Source organism: Lithobates pipiens, unplaced genomic scaffold (genome assembly GCF_037356315.1).
Source record: "Lithobates pipiens isolate NorthernLeopardFrog02 unplaced genomic scaffold, aLitPip1_a1.2 Scaffold_8, whole genome shotgun sequence".
NCBI lineage: Eukaryota > Metazoa > Chordata > Amphibia > Anura > Ranidae > Lithobates > Lithobates pipiens.
The window spans coordinates 650263633-650286635 of record NW_027507903.1 but is presented as its reverse complement, the minus strand read 5'-3'; the positions used below and the strand labels follow the sequence as shown (position 1 = coordinate 650286635).

General features: G+C 44.9%; 1 protein-coding gene across 3 annotated transcripts in view; it reads right to left on the bottom strand.

Annotated features, from left to right (window-relative positions):
• Window positions 1-23003, bottom strand: part of LOC143961701 (asialoglycoprotein receptor 1-like) — a 105691-nt gene that overhangs the window by 54678 nt on the left and 28010 nt on the right. The window contains exons 1-3 of one of the 3 annotated variants that reach the window (XM_077471022.1): window positions 21075-21116; window positions 9198-9276; window positions 8488-8598 (exon numbers count right to left, since the gene is read on the bottom strand). In XM_077471022.1, coding sequence (XP_077327148.1) covers window positions 8488-8598; window positions 9198-9246 — 160 coding nt within the window. In that variant the 5' untranslated portion in view covers window positions 9247-9276; window positions 21075-21116. Of the gene's footprint in view, window positions 1-8487; window positions 8599-9197; window positions 9277-20939; window positions 21011-21074; window positions 21117-23003 lie in introns of those variants that run through there. The other 2 variants (XM_077471021.1, XM_077471020.1) reach the window with 2 other exon arrangements.

Sequence of the window (23003 nt, the reverse complement as noted above, 5' to 3'; positions counted from 1 at the left end):
AAGGAATATTACACTTTTATTGTTTCACTTTAATCATTATTAAAATCACTGCTCCTGAAAAAACGGCCGTTTTTAAAACTTTTTTTTGCATTGATCCATGTCCCCTGGGGCAGGACCCGGGTCCCCAGACACTTTTTAGGACAGTAACCTGCATATTACCCTTTAAAATGAGCACTTTAGATTTCTCCCATAGACTTGTATAGGGTTTTCCGGCTTTTCGAATTTGCTGCGAACAGCCCAAATTGTTCACTGTTCGCTGAACAGGCGAACAGGCAATGTTCGAGTAGAACATGAGTTCGACTGGAACTCGAAGCTCATCCCTACTCATCAGTCCAAAAGGGGGCCCGGACAACTTCAGGAGAGGAGAGCTGGCTGTTCTGTAGTGATGGGAAGTCCGGATCTTTTAAGTGAATCGGTTCATTTTGAACTACTCACTGAAATGAACCGATTCAATGAATCGGTTCTTCGGTTCACTTGCTGAGTCTACTGACAAGCAAGTGAACTGAAGCTCTGACTCAACCTTCTAAAATGATTAGAATGAAAAGAATGATTCTTCTCAGAAGGCTGGCAGGTCCTGGGGAGGTTTACTTGCATTTAGTTCCTTGCTACAAGCACAAGCACAATCCTATTCTTCTGTCAGACCACAATTTGTCAGATCAGCCGCGTCATCAATTTTGGTGACACACATAAAGCTGTGAAAATGAAAAGCTGATTTTTGTGCATGTGATGGGCCAACTACACAGTTAACATTGCTAGACATCAGATTTTTCCGTTCTCTTTGCAGTGCATGTACAGGAAAAATGATTCTATTTTACTTCCGCTTGCAGGCGAAGTATCCACGGTAGTAAAATCTAATCGTTAGGCTCCTTTCACACTTGTGCGACTTGAAAGTCATGCAATTTTTGCCACGATTTTTACCGTGGCTTTGATGCGATTTTGATGTGACTTGAAGGAATACTTATGTAATTTTGAGGTCTCTACCTCAAGTCGCATCAAAATCGGACCAAAGTAGTGCAGTAACTACTTTGAAGTCGCTGTGACTGGAAGACCCACAGATATGAATGGTACTCATTGGAAATCTTGGGGTACGACTTGTCATGCGACTTTGTAGTCCCAAGTTGCATGATAAGTCACACAAGTGTAAAAGGAGCCTCATTATGCACTGTAAAGACTACGGACAAATCTGATGGCTAGCAATCTTACCTGTGAAGTTGGCCCATCAGAATGCAGAAAATACACACAAAAACATGCTTTTCGTTTACACAACTGTTTGTGCATCACCGTAAGTGGCAATATTGGCTGCTCCTATAGATTGAGCACAATCCTATACTCATATAATCATATACCAGACCCCATATGCAATAAAGAGAACCTGTCACTTCAACAAACTATCACATAGGGGCTTGTTAAGTGAAAAAATTAATAAAATAAAAACTAAAACCATCCCGACCAACCCTGATATCTGCATGTGAATAAATGTGCGTAGGGCATGCACGTGTACATAAACGATGATTGCTTCACACGTTAAGTGTCACCACAAACGCTAGAGTGACTGCAATAATTCTAGAAATATAATTCATGGTTAATGAATGTACTGTACAGGCTTTTAAATTGTCACCCATTGAGAATTTAACACTTTCCTTCCTTTTTGATCAGTATGATCAGAGTTATAATCAATTGGATCATAGGGAAATGTGTTATAACTACTGGTGGTGACTTGTGGTTCTTTCAGTGTACTGTGTTCTAAAAACGGATATGATTCTTTAACTCAGTAACTTGTATGATTCTTTAACTTGGTGTACTTTATGATTCTTTAACTCGGTGTACTGTTTGATTCTTTAACTCGGTAACTTGTATGATTCTTTAACTCGGTGTACTGTTTGATTCTTTAACTCGGTAACTTGTATGATTCTTTAACTCGGTGTACTGTTTGATTCTTTAACTCGGTAACTTGTATGATTCTTTAACTTGGTGTACTTTATGATTCTTTAACTCGGTGTACTGTTTGATTCTTTAACTCTGTAACTTGTACGATTCTTTAACTCTTTGTACTGTGTACTCCTGACTTTTGTTTTAAGTTTGTATCCAGTTCCTGAGTGTCACTGTGCTTTGAGTCAGCTGATTGGTTGCAGGGAGGGGCGGAGCTCTCTCACTCTAGGATCATATTACCAGGCCTGCTCTGCTATGTACTGAGGTCATAGTGAACTGTTTCAAACGAATCAGTTCATTCAGATCAATCGATTCATCCAGTTCACTAAAAAGAACCGATTCAAAAGAACAATTTGTTCATGAACTGGACATCACTACTGTTCTGCCTTGTGACTCCTGTGCTTTATCCCTATGTTCTACTTACTTGCCTACAGTCCCTTTGACAGGTGCACACTGTCTATCTCTGCTTCTGCCTTGAAATCATTACACTGCTGGTGTTCTGTGGGTCCTTAAAGTGGAGGTCCACCCTAAAGTGGAGCTTCCGCTCATTGGAACCCTCCCCCCCTCCAGCGCCACAATTGGCACCTTTCAGGGGGGTGCAGATATCTGTACAGTACAGGTATCTGCACCCACTTCCGGCATAGATATCTGCAGAAGGTACGCCCCTTTCCGCAGAATCTATGCCCCTTTCCGCAGAATCTACGCCCCTTTCCGAAAGTCCCCACTGTCTGATGGGAAACACACGGATCCCAGAGACAGCGGGGGCCATCCTTATTCCCGCTTTAAACTCCCCCTCCCCGTGTGATTGGCAGCGTTATCTTGCAAAGAAGAAAGATTGAAGGTAAGAAGTTCTCTGCCTGTTCCTCCCTGATGAGTCCTGAGCTCTGCTCTCCTGACCTTTACTCCGGGCTCTGTGTGAATTGTGGCTGTAGGGTTTGAATGTTGTAGTGCTTCTAATGGAAAGGGGTGACTGAGGAGGGGGGGGGGGGTGGGTGAAGCTGCAGAAAGTTCAGAATTCCAGCTGACAAACATCTCCACCAGCCACAATGCACCAGCTATTTCTATATGCCACTCCTGAGGCCCCATTCACACTTAGCATAGCGAGAACACATGTTCCTGCATTTTTTATTTTTTTTATTTTTTTTAGATTGTTTATACATAGGGCAGCCCATTCACTTGAATGGGCTGCCCTATATTTGACAAACATACCATAACAGTTCTAGAACATTTTCAGGCATGCAGCTTTGCAAGTTTGTCACATGACAAAATGCAAGCTGTTTTTGGGGTGCCATTAACAATTAACGGCACCACAAGCACTATGCGAAATTGCAGTGCATTTCTAAAATGCATGCAAAGCATGCGTTTCCCTTACCCTTTGTCACACGGTCAGGAAATACAAAGTGGGAATGCAGCCTAAGAACTCTTTCACATGGTTGGCTGAGCCATGGATTTATCACCACCCCTAGCTGCACACCCAAATCCTAGCAATACCGTCAGACAGGGCTGTACACATTTTGTAGTTGCAATGTTTTACTACACAGCTGCAGCATTTTAACACAGGCTGCAGAGTTTGACAGGCAGCACCACCTATCAAACTTCCCATTGAATTCAATGGGGCCACTTTGCAACTGCAAGCCAAACACTTGGCTCACAGTTGCAGCCAAGAGTTGCTCACAGTTGCAGCCAGTCTCGCAAAGAAAAATTACTATTCAGCAATTTTTAAAAATTATAACAAAATACAGGTGTCAGGAGGCTGTAGTAGCAAGGGTATAATTTCTGCCATGGCTGCAAAACGGCATTGCTACCATCTCATTTTAGTAAAAATGTAATTTGATAATTTTTTTTTGGGGGGGGGGGGGGGCCCTGTCAGGTAGGCTGTATGGGGCCCTGTAATTTCTAACAGCAGCCCTGGCTGTCCCACAGTACGTCGTGCCCAGCCGCCACTACTTTTCCAGGTGAGCCATCCCTTCCCTGCATAACCAAGTGGGGGACAAAATCAGGTGTGCACTGCACAACGCCATCTGTGGCAAGCTCCACCTAACTACGGATGCGTGGACCAGTAAGCATGGTCAGAGATGTTATATCTCCCTAACAGCACACTGGGTAAATGCAGTGGCACCTGGACCTGAGGCGGATAGCAGTTTGGTGCATGTCCTTCCACCACTGAGGATTGCAGGGCGCTTCAGTTTGCCTCCTGTTGCTAACTCCTCCTGCTCCTCTTCCTCATCCTCTACCGCCTCCTCATCCGGTCAGCCTAACACCTTCACCACCAACTTCAGCACAGCCGGGGTAAACGACAGCAGGCAGTTTTAAAACTTTCCTGTTTGGGGGAAAAAGCCCACACCGTGCAGGAGTTGTGGAGGGACATGGAACAACAGACCAATGAGTGGTTGGTGGCAGTGAGCCTCAAGCACGGCCTGGTGGTGTGCGATAATGGGCGAAATCTCGTAGCAGCTCTGGGCCTAGCCAGTTTGCCGCACATCCCTTGTTTGGCGCATGTGCTGAACTTGGTGGTCCAGAGGTTCCTTAAAAATTACCCCCATATGCCAGAGCTGCTGTAGAAAGTGCGGGCCGCCTGTGCGCACTTTCGGCATTCTCACCATGCTGCTGCTCGCCTGTCAGCGCTGCAGCGTAACTTCGGCCTTCCCGCTCACCGCCTCATATGTGACGTGCCCACAAGGTGGAACTCCACCTTGCACATGCTGGCCAGACTGTAGCAGCAGGCGATAGTGGAGTTTTAGCTGCAGCACTCACGTGTAAGTCGCTCTGCGGAACAGCACCACTTCACCACCAATAACTGGGCCTCCATGCGAGACCTGTGTGCCTTGCTGCACTGTTTGGAGTACTCCACCAACGTGGCCAGTGCCAATGATGCCGTTCTCAGCGTTACTATCCCAGTTCTATGCCTCCTTGAAAAAACGCTTCAGGAGGATGTGGCACAAGAAGCGGAAGAGGGATCATTTCCAAGGTTTTCAGGGCAGTCATTCACAAGTGGCTCCGAGGGCACAGTTATGGAGGATGACGAGGTGGAGGATGAGGAGGAGGAGATGCAGGAGGAGGAGGAACCATGTTCACAGCAGGGTGGCACCCAGACCAGCTCATGGCCATCACTGGTGCATGGCTGGGGGATACAGAGGACAAAGACGATTCACCTCCCACAGAGGACAGCTTTTCGTTGCCTCTGGGCAGCCTGGCACACATGAGCGATTACATGCTGCTGTGTCTCCACACTGACTGCCGAGTTGCCACATTCTAACTGGTGCTTATTACTAGGTGGCCACGCTGCTGGATCCCCATTACAAGGACAACGTACCGTCCTTAATTCTCTCACTGGAGCGTGATCGTAAGATGCGTGAGTACAAACGCACGTTGGTAGACACGCTGCTGGTGGCATTCCCACCTGACAGTGGGGGCACAGTGGAAGCACAAAGCAAAGGCAGAGGAGGAGGAAGAGGTCGCCAACTCAGCCGGGGCACCGCCAGCACCTCAGGAGGCAGGGTTAGCATGGCCAAAATGTGGAAAAGCTTTGTCAGTACGCCACAAGAATCAGCACCACCAGCTGATATGGAACGTCTTAGCAGGAGGCAGCATTTCACCAACATGGTGGAGCAGTAGGTGTGCACACGCTTACACGTAGTGAATGACGGGTCTGCCCCCTTCAACTTCTGGGTCTCCAAATTGGGCACATGGCCTGAGCTTGCCCTATACGCCTTGGAGGGGCTGGCCTGCCCTGCAGCCAGTGTATTATCTAAACGTGTATTTAGCAGGGGGCGTTATCACAGACAAGCGCAGCCGTCTGTCCAGAGCCAATGTGGACAAGCTCACTTTCATTAAAATGAACCAGGCATGGATCCCACAGGACTTGTCCGTACCATGTGCAGAATAGACATGTATACTGGTGTTCTGACAAAAACTGTCTGGCCATCGGATAGTGCGCAGACGCAGAGCTTGCGCAGTACAGAGGACAAGGAGATTCCGAAAATCTCTGAAGATGAACGGCTCCTGCACCATGAATGCAGGTTGAAGTGCCACCATCCAAGTGAACATACAGTAGCACATAGTAACAGGGCCCCTCATGGGCTTGCTTCGCTCGCCACGCTTTGGGCATGGCCTTGCTTCGCTCGGTTATTTTTTATTCTAATTCTATTTCCACTTGGATGGTGGGGCTTGAACCTGGACTCACGGCGCAGGCGGCGTTCATCTTCGGAGATTTTCAGAATCCCCTTGTCCTCCATACTGCGCAAGCACAATACAGGGCGGACACTATCCGACGGGGTACAGAATTCGACACATCACCGGCCTTACCCAGCCATTGTTGTATTTTTGATCTTTCTAACTCTGTTGGGGTGTACCCTAATTTAAAAAACAAAAACCAGTGTTCGCTACCTCGTCCTCCTCCACCGCTGCTTCCTCCTACACCGGCACATCCACCGCCACCTCAACCTCCTACTCCATATGGACCTCGTCCTCCTAGGTCAAGATTATTATTTTTTATTTTTTTAATTTCAAAGTATTTTATTTTGTATCACAACAAGAATAATACATTTGAAAGTGACATTCAGAATATCGATTCAGTCAAAACATAGAAAGGTTACAGGCAGCGCAACAAGATGAATCGAGTGTAACACGTCAGAGATATAAAATATAAAATCGTTTTAGACAGACATGGTAGTGTAAGCCCTTGTACACACGGTTGGACATTCTGACAACCAAATCCGTTGGATTTTGTCCAATGGATTTTGTCAGACGGATTTTGTCCAAAACTGTTGCATACACACGGTCGGACAAAGTTGTCGCAAAATCCGATTGTACATAACGTGATGACATTATTTCGTTATGATGGGACTACGTTCAGGCTAGTAGCCAATAGCTCTGGTCTAGGAATTTGATCTGAGCATGCGTGGCACTTTGTCCGTCGGAGTAGGCTACATATGATCGGAGTATGTCCGATCGGAGCATTTTGTCTGAAAATTTTACGGACAAGCTGGAAAACTTGGTCCGTCGGATACTCTGACGGAAACAGTCCGATGGAGACCACACACAGTTGGATTATCCGACAAAACGGTCCAATAGGACACATTCCGTCTGAATCTCTGACCGTGTGTACAAGGGCTCAGAGTGAAGGGTTGGTATTCCTGTTAATGGTCAGAGGTGTACCTCCTCCCCGGACACCCCCAATGGGAGCTAGCTGTGCCCGAGAGGAGGAACTTAACCACCGACCCCTAGGACTGAATGTAAGGAGAGGGATCGAAATGACCATGTGTCTTTTTCCCTAAGATAGGAATCCGTGACTAGGCATCAGTGTTTGTCATCTGAAAACAGGCCCCATTTGTGAACCTGAGAGCCACACTGAACTCCTTGTATGTTGGGATCCCGGCGAATGGAGATGGCGATTGTCTCAATTGCTATTGCAAAGATTAGCGGAGATAAAGAACAGCCTTGTCTGGTGCCTTTGGCTTTATGTATTGGTTTGGAGTAGTGGCCTTGAAGCCTAATATAGGCTTTAGGATTTGAATAAAGAGCTCGGCTCAGGCCCATAAACTTGTCGCCAAAGCCCCAACGTTCAAGGATTGTACAGATGTATGGCCAAGAGACCGAATCGAAGGCCTTTTGAAGGTCCAGTGATAAAAGCATGCCTGATTGTTTTGGACCTCCTGTCCAGTTTGTCTGGAGGATGGAGACTATGTCTATGGTTCTTCTGATCTGATCAGGGCCCTGTCTGCCTGGGATGAACCCCACTTGATCCTTATGAATATATCCGTTAATGAAGGAAGCTAGACGATTTGCAAGGAGTTTGGTAAGGATTTTTAAGTCGTTACTGATGAGGGAGATGGGTCTATAATTACTTACTTCTTCTGGGTTTTTATCCAGTTTCGGGTATTACTGCAATGTAGCCTGTATTTAGGTGAGGATGAAGTTGGGTTCCCAGTGTCTTTGTGTTAAAATTTTTTTGCCAAATGTGGAGTCAGGGCGGTGATAAATGTCTTGTAATAGGGGTTAGGAAGACCATCGGGGCCTGGAGCAGAACCTGATTTGAGGTTCTTAATGACTTCCTGTACCTCTTCTTCTGAGAAGGGGGCCTCCAGCATGTTATTTTTTATTTTTATGTATTTTATGTTATTTTAAGTTATTTTCCTATCCAATTGCCATGCTCTTAACAACATTTTGCTGCAATTTGCAGCCCTCTAGCCCTTTCCATTACTTTTTTAGAGCCATTTTAGTCCTCAAAAGTTCGGGTCCCCATTGACTTCAATGGGTTTCGGAATTGGGGTCAAGTTCGGGTCCCGAACTCAAACTTTTTTGCGAAGTTCGACCGAACCCCATCGAACCCAAACATTCAGGTATCCGCTCAACTCTACTCTTGTGAGAACCCAGAGATAGAAGTCTTGTCTGTGAGTGTGAATGAGGTGCGCCATTGTTCCCACTTTGTTTATAAGTCAGCCTGGCTATCGAACTACTGATATGGAATTGCTAAAGAAGACTAAAAATATTATAAGTGTTGCAACATTTTACAATAACTTTGTCAACATAAATGATGGTTATAATAGAGATACTCACAGTAAGTGAAGAGGAGACTGGTGAGGATGACCACAATAAGGAGAGCCACTATCAGGAGGATCCATAGGGTCAGTATCAGCCGGTGATTTGTACTCCTGTTAGTGGGAATCTCTACAGACAGAGAGAATAGTGAATAATCCTGCGTGTATCAGCCAGTATAATAATCCTCCAGAATTCTTATCTCATATAAAGACATTTTATATTCATACCAGATCATCTGTGTGCTCCACCAAATCTCTTATATTGGGTGACTATGACATCGATGTGATAATCTGCTGTATTATATATCTTCCACTGGAGTTTTCTATTGGACCGTATAATAACCTACTCTTATTTACTATAACTGTATACACACTATATCACCAAAAGTATTGGGATGCCTGCCTTAACACGCACATGAACTTTAATGACATCCCAGTCTTAGTCCGTAGGGTTCAATATTGAGTTGGCCCACCCTTTGCAGCTATAACAGCTTCAACTCTTCTGGGAAGGCCGTCCACAAGGTTTAGGAGTGTGTATATGGGATTGTTTGACCATTCTTCCAGAAGCGCATTTGTGAGGTCAGGGCACGAATGTTGGGTGAGAAGGCCTGGCTTGCAGTCTCTGCTCTAATTCATCCCAAAGGTGTTCTATCTGACAGCCAGTGGCTCCTATGGGGGGATGGGCTATAAAATGGATGAAGAGTATACCACTAAATTATAATAACTTACCTTTGATGTTTTCTGTATTCTTCATCCTCCGTATTTCAAGATCATCCATATGGCCTTTGTATTGTCCTTACAAGGTCACCTTAAAAGAAGAACATAGACCTTCATATAAATACTGGGGACCCCACAGGAAAATATCCGGGCAATGTGATCAGGTTATACATTATTATGTTTTCCTGAAAGGGGAGGCTCCTGTTTTATGTCACGTGATATTTGCATAAATGTTCATAAAAATCTCTATTTTTCAAGAAAAAAAAAATACACCAGCTACATTTTAGTGCACACAAAACACAATAAAATGGCCATTTTTTTGACACATCATAAAAAGGTGAGTAAATAGACACCCAACATGTCAAGCCCTAAAAATTGCACACGCCTCCCCGAAATGTGAAAAAAAAACATAAAACAAAACAAAAAAAAAAAAGAGATACCCCAAGGGAGCGATTCTAACTGTGGGGGGGGGGGGCTGTGTGTGACAGGACACTGATCATGGCTCCCGATCACAGGGAGCGGTGATCAGTGTCCTATCATTAGGCAGAACAGGGAGGTGCTTGTTTACATCAGCATTTCCCCGTTCATCCTCTCTGTGAGACGATCGTGGGTATCCCCGCCGACATCAAATCCACAGGACTCCACGATCACACTCACAGAGCTCGCGGCGGGTGCGCGCATGCCCACAATGCCGCCTTTTAAAGGGTAATGTATAGGTACGTTAGTATGCCTCTACGCGTCATTTTGCCGACGTATATCAGCATGAGCCGGTCAGCAAGGGGTTAAGGGTGGTAAATCCTTCCAGGGCTGAAGTGGTTAATTATAAGAGTGTTCTTTGTTCTTTTTTGAATTTTCAAATTTTTTCTTCTTTAACCGCTTGCCGACCGCCTCACGCCGATATATGGCGGCAGAATGGCTTGTACAGGCAAACTAACGTACCTGTACGTGGCCCTTTAAGAGGTGGCCGGTGGGAGCGTGCGCCCGTGGCAAGCTCCGTGAGTCAGGTCGCGGGTCCCGCTGACTCGATTGTCCCGGGGATTCCCGTGATCACCTCACAGAGAGAAAGAACGGGGAGATGATAATGTAAACAAGCATTTCCCCGTTCTGCCTAGTGACAGTGTCACTGATCCCTGTGATTGGAGCAGAGATCAGTGACATGTCACATGTAGCCACGCCCCCCTTAGAAACACACCTCTAGGACACACTTAACCCCCACACTGCCCCCTAGTGGTTAACCCCTTCATTTCCAGTGTCATTTACACAGGAATCAGTGTATTTGTATAGCACTGATTGCTGTATAAATGACAATGGTCCCAAAAATGTCCAACATGTCCGCCATAATGTCGCAGTCACAATAAAAATTGCTGACCGCTGCCATTACTAGTAAAAAAAATGAATTAATAAAATGAAAAAAAATGCCATAAATCTATCCTCTATTTTGTAAACGCTATAACTTTTGTGCAAACAAAGAAAAAATCACTTATTGCGATTTTTTTTTACCAAAAATATGTAGAAGAATACGTATCGGCCTAAACTGAGGAAAAAAAAAATTTTTTATATATTTTTGGGGGATATTTATTATAGAAAAATGTAAAAAATAATGCATTTTTTTCAAAATTTGTTTATAGAGCAAAAAATAAAAACTGCAGGGGTGATCAAATACCACCAAAAGAAAGCTCTATTTGTGGGAAAAAAAGGACGTCAAGTTTGTTTGGGAGCCACGTCGCACGACCGCACAATTGTCAGTTAAAGCGACGAGTGCCGAATCGCAAAAAGTGCTCTGGTCAGGAAGGGGGTAAAATCTTCCCGGGACTGAAGCGGTTAAAGGGCAACGTACATGTACATTAGTATACCTGTACGCGCCCTTCTGCCGATGTATATCGGTGTGAGCTGGTCAGCAAGGGGTTAAGTTCTTTCAAATTTTCAATTTTTTTTCTTTACGAAAATTTGTTTTTGGAAAAATGTGTTAAACGGTCTTAATATTATTGTGCACTTTTCATCTACAGTTAATCGATTTTGTATTTTCAAAGTAAAAAATAGATATTCATTAGTACATATTTTGAGATACGGATATATGTATACAGAGCATCCGGAAAGTATTCACAGCGCTTCACTTATTAGTGGTCAGTGTAAACCCCTACTACATTGGTGGCCAGTGTAAACCCCTACTACATTGGTGGCCAGTGTAAACCCCTAATACATTGGTAGCCAGTGCAAACCCCTACTACTTTGGTGGTCAGTGTAAACCCCTAATACATTGGTGGCCAGTGTAAACCCCTACTACATTGGTGGCCAGTGTAAACCCTTACTACATTGGTGGCCAGTGTAAACCCCTACTACATTGGTGGCCAGTGTAAACCCCTACTACATTGGTGGACAGTGTAAACCCCTAATACATTGGTGGCCCATGTAAACTCCTACTACATTGGTGGCCAGTGTAAACCCCTACTACATTGGTGGCCAGTGTAAACCCCTACTACATTGCTGCCCAGTGTAAACCCCTACTACATTGGTGGCCAGTGTAAACCCTTACTACATTGGTGGCCAGTGTAAACCCCTACTACATTGGTGGACAGTGTAAACCCCTAATACATTGGTGGCCAGTGTAAACCCCTACTACATTGGTGGCCAGTGTTGAAACTCTTCTTTATATTGGTAGTCGGTAAAAAAAATCAGCATTGCCATTGATCACACCCTCCCCCCAGCACTGTCTTTGATCCCAGGGGTTCTAGGATCCCTAGGAGTTTTCTGTCTATTGATAGATCCGCCTCACCACCCCAGTCCATGGTGTGCAGGACAGTGGAGAGCGAAATTGCATGGGGGGGGGGGGAATCAAGAAAATGTTTGCCCAGGGTCCAATCAATATTGGATATGGATAACACCAAATTTAACACACCTGCTCAACATTTACACCTGAGACCTTGTAACATTAGCGAGTCACATGACATGGGGGAGGGAAAATGGCAAATTGGGCCCAATTTGGACATTTTCACTTAGGGATGTACTTACTTTTGTTGACAGCGGTTTACACATTAATGGCTGTGTGTTGAGTTATATTGAGGGGACAACACATTTACACTGTTATACAATGTATACACACTACTTTACATTGTAGACAAGTGTCATTTCTTCAGTGTTGCCACAAGAAAAGAAGAAAATATTTACAAAAATGTGAAATGGATATTAACTCCTATCCACATACAGTATTGATTAGTGGTTCCAAATTAATAATAACTACTGCAGTAGGGAACAGACACAAGATACGCTCAGCATCTTTCCAAATAACTGTTCTCCTTTATTATGATGCTATTGAAGGTATGTACATGATTACGTAGGTATAACATTAATATTACAATTGTACGTTTATGGTAACAAGGGGCGTAACATAGGCAGGCTAATTCTAATCAGGACTTGAAAGAATTCAAAACATGTACTGAAAACATTATTAGTGCCGTGTGCACAGTGAGGGCAGTGTGCAATACATATAAAATAGAATACAATTATATACAGAACCTACAAATTTCCATTACAGTCTCCTCTCTTTTTATTTTATTTTTTTAAATTGTAATTTTTTATTGAGAGAAATTTTACAGAATATAAAGACATACAGAACTGACAATAGACAAGGAATGTCTGGAGCATACCGTATTGGAGAGACTGATATAACCTCATGGTGACTACAGGTATACAGTAGCAGTCAAAAAATAAAACTTATTAAATAAAAGAAAACAAAGCGAAAAAAACACATAAAGGAAAAAAAACAATAGAAAAGTAGTACGTAAAACAATATTATAATAAAAAGAAAGACTGAGAGCCATCATATATTTCGTAATGCAGAGGTTGGGGTCTTGAACTGGTGCTTCAATAACATGACTAAAATCTGACAAAAGAGGGCTTCATACCACTATAAATTTCCTCAAGAGATAAGGTAAGCTTCGAGTGGCCGTTGGGCCAATAGAAAAAGACTTAAAGTACCGATATGATACCAAACATTTGAGATCGAGAAGGCTAGCGAACACTAGGGGATAGCTAATGACCGGGTGGCTAGGGGTACCAAGGGCACCTGCGGGAGCCCAAAGGTCGAGGTGTCCCAGGGGGCCCAAATCACGCCAAACCGGTCAGACCCATCTTCCACCATAGCCGTCAGATGTTCCATTCTGCGTATGTCCTTGATGGTTTGTATCAGCTGAGTCTGGGTTGGGGGCTTAGTAGATAACCAATTAGAGGGAATAGCTAGTCTCCTCTCTTTTGATCAATATTTTGATCACTAACCATACCTGATATCACCTTTAACCTGGAACCTCCACACACTTAGGTGGAGGTAGTCCTGGCCAAAGAGGCAAAAACTCCATTGTGGAGAAAATAATTGCTCAGCAGTTTTTTTCATTACAAAATGACTTTTCATTGTGAAAAACAAATGATTGATAAGACATATTTACAGAGTACTGGCTGTACACTCCTGTGGTCAGAATGGCCTTCTAGCTTAATTGTTGGTATGCTGACTTATCAGCACATGTAAACACAGACAATTCTACATACGATGGAAGAGGTACAAAAGACAAATATGACTTCAACATGGCTAAACTACCTTTCAAATATACCTGTATGTGGGAATTTGTATTTGTGGGAGGAGTCTGAGAGACTGTTTAACCCTCCTCCTCTGTCAGGGCCAGGGTTGGTGTTTTCTGGGTTGATGGTCATCACTCCCACCTTTCTGAACTACGGTCGGTCGCAGCATGGTGTCTGTTCCTCGTCCGTCCCCCGTCATCCCTGGGTTCTACTGGGGCCGCCCTGTCCATCCTTCCTCGCGGCCCATGTTTCAGCTTGGTGGGGGTGTCGGGGGAGCATCCTCCTCCTCACACTCTCCTCCTCACACTCTCCCCTCAGCTCCATCTGACCAGCAGGCAGCCCACCCGCTTCTCGCGGCGCTCATGCCAGGGGGAGCAGGGGAGGGGTGGTGTCCATCCGCCTATTCGTCCTTCCTTCCTTCCAGCCTCCGTGTGGCCAGCATACAACTCGCCCGCTTTTCCCAGCGCTCATCCTGGGGGGGGGGCCATTTTCATCCTGCTTTCCATCCTCCAGCACACTTTTCCCACAGCTCCGTGACCGGCGTGCAGCCCGCCCACTTTTCCCGGCGCTCATGCCAAGGTGGAGCGGGGGGTCGTTCGTCCAGCCATTCATCTGCTGATCTCCCCACGGATCCATGGGGTCAGCAGGCAGCCCACTCGCTTTTCCCGGCGTTCATGCGGGGGGGAAGCGGGGGGGCTGTCTGTCCGTCGATCAGTCCATCCATCCAGCTGGCCAGCGTGCACACCTGGTGGGGGGGATGGAGGCTGTCTGTCCGTCAATCAGTCCATCCATCTCACTATCTTCCCAGCTCCACCTGGCCAACGTGCACGCCTGGTGGGGGGGTGGTCGCCCGCCCGCCCGCCTGCTACTCTCCATGTATGCCTGGCTCATGAGGGGGGTAGGCCATCGGTTTTCTTCCGATGATCACGGGGGGATAGGCAGTTGCTCCTTTCTTCCCCACAACTGGCATCTCTGTAGCGGTGTGAGGGGTTATTAGACCACCCACAGCGGCCATGGCAACGGCCAGATGCGAGATCAGGTTGCTGCCTGTACTTGTTGTTGTTACTGTTTTGGTCAGTGTTTTGTCGCAGCCAGCGTTCTGTCCAGCGTTTTGCTGTCATAGCAGCATTTTTTCTGTCCAACCATTTTTCTGTCATAGCGTTCTGTCCAAGCATTTCTGTCATAACATTCTGTCCAAGCGTTTCTGTGATAGCGTTCTGTTCAAGCATTTCTGTCATAACGTTCAGTCCAGCATTTCTGTCATAGCGTTCTGTCCAGCATTTTCCGTCATAGCGTTCTGTCCAGCTTTCTCCATCATAGCGGTCGGTCCAGCTTTTCTGTCATATCGTTCGGTCCAGCATTTCTGTCACAGTGTTCTGTTTAGCATTTCTGTCATAGCGTTTGGTCCAGCATTTCTGTCATAGCATTTGGTCCAGCATTTCTGTCATAACGTTCTGTCCTGCATTTCTGTCACAGCGTTCTGTCCAGCATTTCTGTCATAGTGTTTGGTCCAGCATTTCTGTCATAGCGTTCAGTCCAGAATTTCTGTCCTAGCGTTCAGTCCAGCATTTCTGTCATAGCGTTCTGTCCAGCTTCTCCGTCATAGCGTTTGGTCCAGCATTTCTGTCACATCGTGTGGTCCACATTTCTGTTACATCGTGTGGTCCTGCATTTCAGTCACAGCGTTCAGTCCAGCATTTCTGTCGTAGCGTTCTGTCCAGCATTTCTGTCATAGCATTCTGTCCAGCATTTCTGTCATAGTTTTCTGGCCAGCTTTCTCTATCACAGTGTTCTGTCCAGCATTTCTGTCATAATGTTCTACCCAGCTTTTCTGTCATAGCGTTCTGTCCAGCATTTCTGTCATAGTGTTTCTGCCCCTGGATTCCTGTCATAGCGTTCTGCCCTGGCATGTCTGTCATAGCGTTCTGGCCCTGGTTTTCTGTCATAGCGTTTCTGCCCCTGGGTTAGTGTTCTGCCCCAGCTTTTTCTGGCTCGGCGTTCGGTCAGTTATAGCGTTTCTGCCCCAGGATTTCTGGCATTGCATTTATGCCTCAGCGCTTCAGTCTTGGTTTTCCGTGATTGCGTTTCTGCCCCTGGATTTCTGTCACTACGTTTCTGCATCAGCATTCAAGTTTCAGCGTTTCTGTCTTGGCGTTTTCTCTGTCATGGCGTTTTCTCTGTCATGGCGTTTTTCCTGTCATGGCGTTATGTGTTTCTGTCATAGCGTTTCTGTCATAGCATTTCTGTCATAGCGTTGATGTCTTTGTGTTGCTGCCCAGCATGTCTGTCATAGTATTTCAGCTTTGGTGTTCAGTCTAAGAGTTTCTCAGAGGGGCGTTGTTCACTCGTGGCATACTCTGGTAGTCTTTCGTCTTCGGTGATTGTCATGTCCCATCGTGTCTGTGTCATGTTTGTACCGGGGTCAGGTAGCAAGGGTGCACACGTCAGGATCTGTCACGTCTACAGATCCATACGGGCTGAGGTTTTGTTTGTTAATTGATTGTTGTCCACAATCTTCTCGCCCGTATACCATACGTCATACGATGCATGTTCATTCACCACATCTATACGACTTCCCACTATGGCCTGTGGGTACACTAGCCCTAAGTTTTCAGTTAATTACCTGTCTCTGCACGGCAGGTTACTTGGGCTCACTTACCACTCACATGAGGGTGGGGGGGTCTGTCATCAGGTTTCAATTTTCTTCAGTTGATGTCCTGTTGTGTTGAGGCCCTGGTTACCACCCAGGGATGTGTAGTCTCTCAGGTTGTGTCACGGTCCTTAGGTGGTAGGTTTGGGCGACGTCATCATGATTCTGGATTCCACTCTCAGCTCCGATCTCTTGTCTAGGAGGTTGCCTGGAGTACTGCTCAGGGACATTGGTCCAGTCATCTTTTCTGATCCCCGGTCTGTTCCAGGTGGGGGGGGGGGGGGTGGGCTTCAGTCACTTGGGCATGGCTGTATCATGTCATGGGACTTATTTCCCTGGGTTGGAGTCTGACTCTCCTTCCTCAGTTCAGGATTCGGTTTTGGTTGGTAGGACTCAGGCTGTAGCATGACTTGTTCGTATCCGGTGGGACCAGTGTCTGGTGTCTGGCATGGTGTCACCAGGTTGACGATGCTCATTGCCATGGCAACCTACTCCATCACATCCATTAAGCAGCCAGCTTTTTCTCTCCTGTCACTGGTCTTTTTTGCACTCACCCTCTCACTTTCTCATATCAGGTATTGATAGGCCAGGGGTTGGGGGACTTTTCACTGTGCTACTTCACTGATGTCCATTGAGGTATTTCAGTCTTCTCGGCCATCTTCTTGCAGGGGTTCCTCGGGTCAGCCCTTGCTCCCTTTCCCCCACGTATCCTCTCATCCACAAGCAGTTCATTCTCATGTCTGTGTTACCTTGGGCATCAGGCTCATCCTATCCTTCATGGAACATTCAGTTGGGTTCTGCGTAGCTTTGCAGGCTCAAAAGGGGGTTCCTTCTCGTCACCAGGTCAGGAGTCGGGTTCTCCTGTCACAGAGGATACTTACTGGTTACTTACTGTTGCCATCCGGGCACGCATCATTCTATGGGCTGGATCTCTACCTTCCCTTTTCCACCTAAACTTGTGTCTTTTTGCCCTCTTTTCAGGCATACTGACCAGCCAGGCAATGGCACACCTCAGGCCTTGTTTCTTAGGTATATCGCATTTCCCACTTGAAGACTCCGATTACAAGTGGGAAGGCTGGCCGAAGGGAGGAGGACGGAAGAGTCTGAGAGACTATTTAACCCTCCTCCTCTGTCAGGGCCAGGGTTGGTGTTTTCTGGGTTCCCACCCACCCGTTTCCCCCAGTTTGTCATATATACTCCTAGTATTTTTCTTATTCTTACATTCAGGGTATGCCCTCTTTTCAGGCATACTGACCAGCCAGACCATGGCACACCTTAGGCCTTGTTTCTTAGGTATATAGCATTTCCCACTTGAAGACTCTGATTACAATTATATCCCTTACAATTAAAGTAATTGAATCATAAAGTACCCTAGACTGTTATCGCAAGAAGGAAACAAATCAAACACAGAGATTTCTTTCATTTAGTCATTTTTGCAGTGTCTGGTGTGGATCCAGGTGACTTTTCCTTCAAGTTTTGCACAACTGTAAATGAAATAGATGCTGTATTGAGTCTCCAAACATTTCCTTATATATAAATGTCTCTTAACAATCCACAAGTCACCTGGCTTTAGTTTTAGATCCTTCCAAACTTTTAGGATCTGGAATTGGGGAGAAAACACATAAATGAGTTTGTCAAAAACCTTAAAAGATCAGCAACATTCTCTGTGAGATCCGAATGGAGGACTTCAGCTGCTGAGACAAAATATAAGCAAGTGAGTAACACACTCCCAAACCAAATCCCATAGGGAAAGAGTCCAACATCCACTTAGGGGCTTGATAAAATATAATAAAACATTCAGGCAAAAGTTTTCTAGTTTCTTACTCTACTTTGTCCGCTACATTGTAGACAGTAGGGGGTGTAAAAATAAAACCTCAACCTTCTAGTAAGGACTCTCCTATAAAAATGATTTCCTCTGTTACTCTCTGTAGATTCTGCACTCTGTACTTACAAACTACTTCTGAATACTTTTTTACTGTGGGCTTTGCAGTAGCATTTGCCACTGGACATCCAGAAAACTTGTCCATACACACAAAATACATACTCGTAAGATCCTGACTTGGGCATCCGGATATATCTTTTTGTTATCTCTGGAAGGGATGTTCAGCTTTTGGTAACACCTTTGGTAACAGGTAAAACAAGAAGTGGTATGTTATAAAAACAAGTGTGTTGAACCCTGGCTCTATCCCACGCTCATTTACTAAGGCAGCCATAACTGCTTGCGGTCCACGTGTCAAGCTGAAGGGAAAAGAGTGGCTGGCAGACATAAATGATCACATTTTCCAAAGTCTTGTTTCCGTAAGAAGTTGCCCTCTGTGGACCACTTGTGCTTCTCGTTCTGGGGTCCTTAAAGTTGAATTATTAATCCCAGCTATACTGAGCCAGAACTAGGGTGGAATCTGTGAGTTGCACAGACCCAGCAAGTGTCCGTAGCTGTAAATACAGCATCCTTAGTCGCCTGGTCTGCTTCCATGTGTGAGTTTTATGCCGCGTACACACGTATCAGACTATCCGGCGGACTTAGTCTGGCGGACAAACCGCCATACTGTCCACCGGACTTTCCGAACGAGCTACCTGCCCACACACGGTACTTTTGCGGCAGACTAGGTGCAGCGGACTTAGTCCGCCGGACTATCCGCTGTACCGCCGGACTATCTGCCGTACTTTTGAAATGAACGGACTCGTCCACACGCTTGGAGGAAAGTCCGTTCATTTTGAGCATGGCTCCAGGAGGCACAAATCCCACCTCCCGGGAGCTGAGGCGGTGTGTTCGGCAGCAACGGTTATAGTGGAAAATGGCACTATAACATGTAATGCATTTTCCACTATAACCGTTTCATGCCGAACACGCTGCCTCAGCTCCCGGGGGGGGGGGGGGGGTGATTTGTGCCTCCGACTCACCATGTGCCAGTTGCTGTTTGCTGCGCTGCTGGGGTTGGTAGACATGCTTGGTTAATCTCTTTTTAGGCACCTTATGCATTGTATCTATTCCCCTCTATATAGAGTGTGGTTTACCATATCTGTACATTTTACAGGAATCTGTCGCATCTGCTCCTGATGAGTGGAGATACATCCACGAAACGCGTCAAGCTACATTGGATGCTACAGTGATATCTATTATGTACTGATGATGTCATCAATATTAATTCAGTACATTTTGTTTATACTATGTAACTATAGACATAGGTACCGGGTATGCCGCCTTAAGGCACTTTTAGGTCATATTACTGCTCTATATACTATTTATTGTTTACATATGCTTCTTGATTGTCTTTACATATACCTTGATATCATCATAAACATATCTTGTGCTAAATAGATGTACATGTATATATATATATATATATATATATATATATATATATATATATATATATATATATATATATATATATATATATATATATATATATATATATATATATGAGTTTACTCTGTATCATATATTGTTCTGAATTAAATTAAATACTTTTTTTTACCTCTACCTCCGCACTTCAGCCACTTCATTTTAAAGTCCCAACCTCCTTTCAAATTTGCCTGATACTAGGATGGAGGCGCTAACCCGTGCCTCATTTAAAGTCCCAAACTGTTTTTTATTTAAACTCCATAGCACAAATGTAAAAAAAAAAAAAAAAAATGTAATAATAATAATAATAAAATATCAAATCTACAATAATATAAAATGACTTTCTTTTATGAAATGCATCTTGGGAAATAATATAAAAATGATATAAAATAATACAAAATAATTAATAATAATAATAATAATTATTTATAATAATACTACTACTACTAATAATAATTCAGGTCCATTCAACATGATTTTTTTTTCTTTTTTCTCAAACTACATTATAATAAAACAAATCTAAATCTTTCAATACTGTACTGTAAGGCCGCGTACACACGGGCGGATTGTCTGCCCAACTAAGTCCGTCAGACAATCCGACAGACAGTCCGTTCAAAATTTGAATGAACGGACTTGACCACACACGATGAACAGACAGTTCGCTGAAAACGTGCGCGATGACGTGTACAGCACGTACGACGGGACTAGAAAAATGACGTCCAATACACTGCAATGCAACCTTCGGCCGTGTAAATCCTTTCTGAGCATGCACCATACTTAGTTCATCCAACTTGCCTACACACGAGCGGACTGTCCACTGAAACCAAGTTTGGACGGACAAAACCAAGTTTCAGCGGACAAAATTACGGAAATTCCGAAAGACAAAGTCCGTCAGACTGTCCGCTGAAAAAGTCCGCTGAAGCCCACACACGAGCGGATTGTCCGCTGAAACACGGTTCAGCGGACTAAGTTGGACAGACAATCCGCCCGTGTGTACGCGGCCTTAGATATCCAATATTTAGTAACAAATACAAATATAGCAGTATAAATATACTAAAAACCTTATAAGATAGCCGCATAAGTTAATCACAAGGACTCAAACATAAAGGATGTAGCTTTTCCTAAATACTTTAATCAAAACATGAAAAAAAAAGAAAAAAGAAAAAGAAAATACATAAAAATCCCTTACCTTCTCTTCTCTACACCATGACCCTACAATAACACCATCCTAGATACACATATAAATCTGACACTCCTGTGAATTATGGAAAACCAGCAATGAGAGTTGGCAAATCCTAGATAAAATATACAATACCCAACTTACAAAATATTTAAAAAGAAAACAAAATAACAGTATCCATATGTGACCAGTAAAGCTTGTTAGGCTTGGGAAAAAGACCTGCAAATAGATTTATCTCTGGAGACGTGAGAACATATCTTCACTAATGTAAACAAAGGCTCGGCAAATGCCTCAAATAGTTGCAAGATTTGGCCTCGCTGATACCGGCCTCCAGTACAGTTACACAAGTTTTCTCTCAGAGGCGTCTAACCTATGTTGGAGATGTGCCAAAGAGCCTGGCACACTCTTAGCCCTTGTACACACGGTCGGATATTCTGATGAAAAATGTCCGATCGGACCATGTTTTCAGATAATCCGACAGTGTGTGGGCTCCATCGGACTGTTTCCGTAGGAATATCCGACGGACCAAGTTTGAGAGCGTGGCTATAAAATTTTCCGACAACATGATCCGATCGCGTCAGTTCCGATAGTGTGTAGCCTAGTCCGACGGACAAGGTGCCACGCATGCTCACAATAAAATTCTGGGACGGAAGCGCTCGGTCAGGTAAAACTACCGCTCATAATCGATATAGCACATTCGTCACGCTGCAATGTTAAAAATTCTTTCATGCAGCACATTCTCTTTTTCTTTACAATGCTGCAAGAATTAAGTTGTTTTGCTGCTCATATTCACACACACTTCTCCCAAACTTATTTCTTTATTCTTTTTACTCATTTCATGAATACAATATTTTAATTCGTCACATCTCCACAATCATTTTTTTTTGTTTTTAAATTTGGTGGTTGTTTTTTTGAATCAACATCTCCTTTTATGACAGTTTGCTCATCTTCGCAGTTTTTTTGGTGTGTTTTGTGTGTCAACTTACCACAACACCATTATTATCTTTTTATTTTATTGTTTTCTTTTTTAATCTAGAGGCAGTTGTTTGGTGTTGGTGCGCCTTGTTATTAATTTGACTTTATATTTTTGAAATTAGTGATGGACGAACTTCCGACGGGACGTTTCGCGAACGCGAAACGCGAACGGACACAAACGTTCGCGAAAACGACCGTTCGCCGCGGGCTCCATTGACTTCAATGGGAGGCGAATTTCGCAAACCTTTAGGTCGAATTTGCGGCCACGGGGTAATTATTAGGGGGTAGCACGTAGTCCCACCACCTGGACAATAGCATAATACATGTATGAGGTGAATTTGGGATCGATAACTACAAGCATTTTTTTTTTATTTGGGAAATTGTTCTGACAATTCAGGACTATGGAGCTAATGAAGGCAATGGAGGAGAGGGAAGGTCAGGGACCAGGGTAGGCAAACAAGAGGGTGCAGGAGATACAGAGCACTGACAGCAGCACCGTAATACAGAGCACTGACATCAGCACCGTGACATACAGCGCTGACAGCAGCTCCGTGACATACAGCGCTGACAGCAGCTCCGTGACATACAGCGCTGACAGCAGCTCCGTGACATACAGCGCTGACAGCAGCTCCGTGACATACAGCGCTGACAGCAGCTCCGTGACATACAGCGCTGACAGCAGCACCGTGACATACAGCGCTGACAGCAGCTCCGTGACATACAGCGCTGACAGCAGCTCCGTGACATACAGCGCTGACAGCAGCTCCGTGACATACAGCACTGACAGCAGCTCCGTGACATACAGCGCTGACAGCAGCTCCGTGACATACAGCGCTGACAGCAGCACCGTGACATACAGCGCTGACAGCAGCTCCGTGACATACAGCGCTGACAGCAGCTCCGTGACATACAGCGCTGACAGCAGCTCCGTGACATACAGCACTGACAGCAGCTCCGTGACATACAGCGCTGACAGCAGCTCCGTGACATACAGCGCTGACAGCAGCACCGTGACATACAGCGCTGACAGCAGCTCCGTGACATACAGCGCTGACAGCAGCTCCGTGACATACAGCGCTGACAGCAGCTCCGTGACAT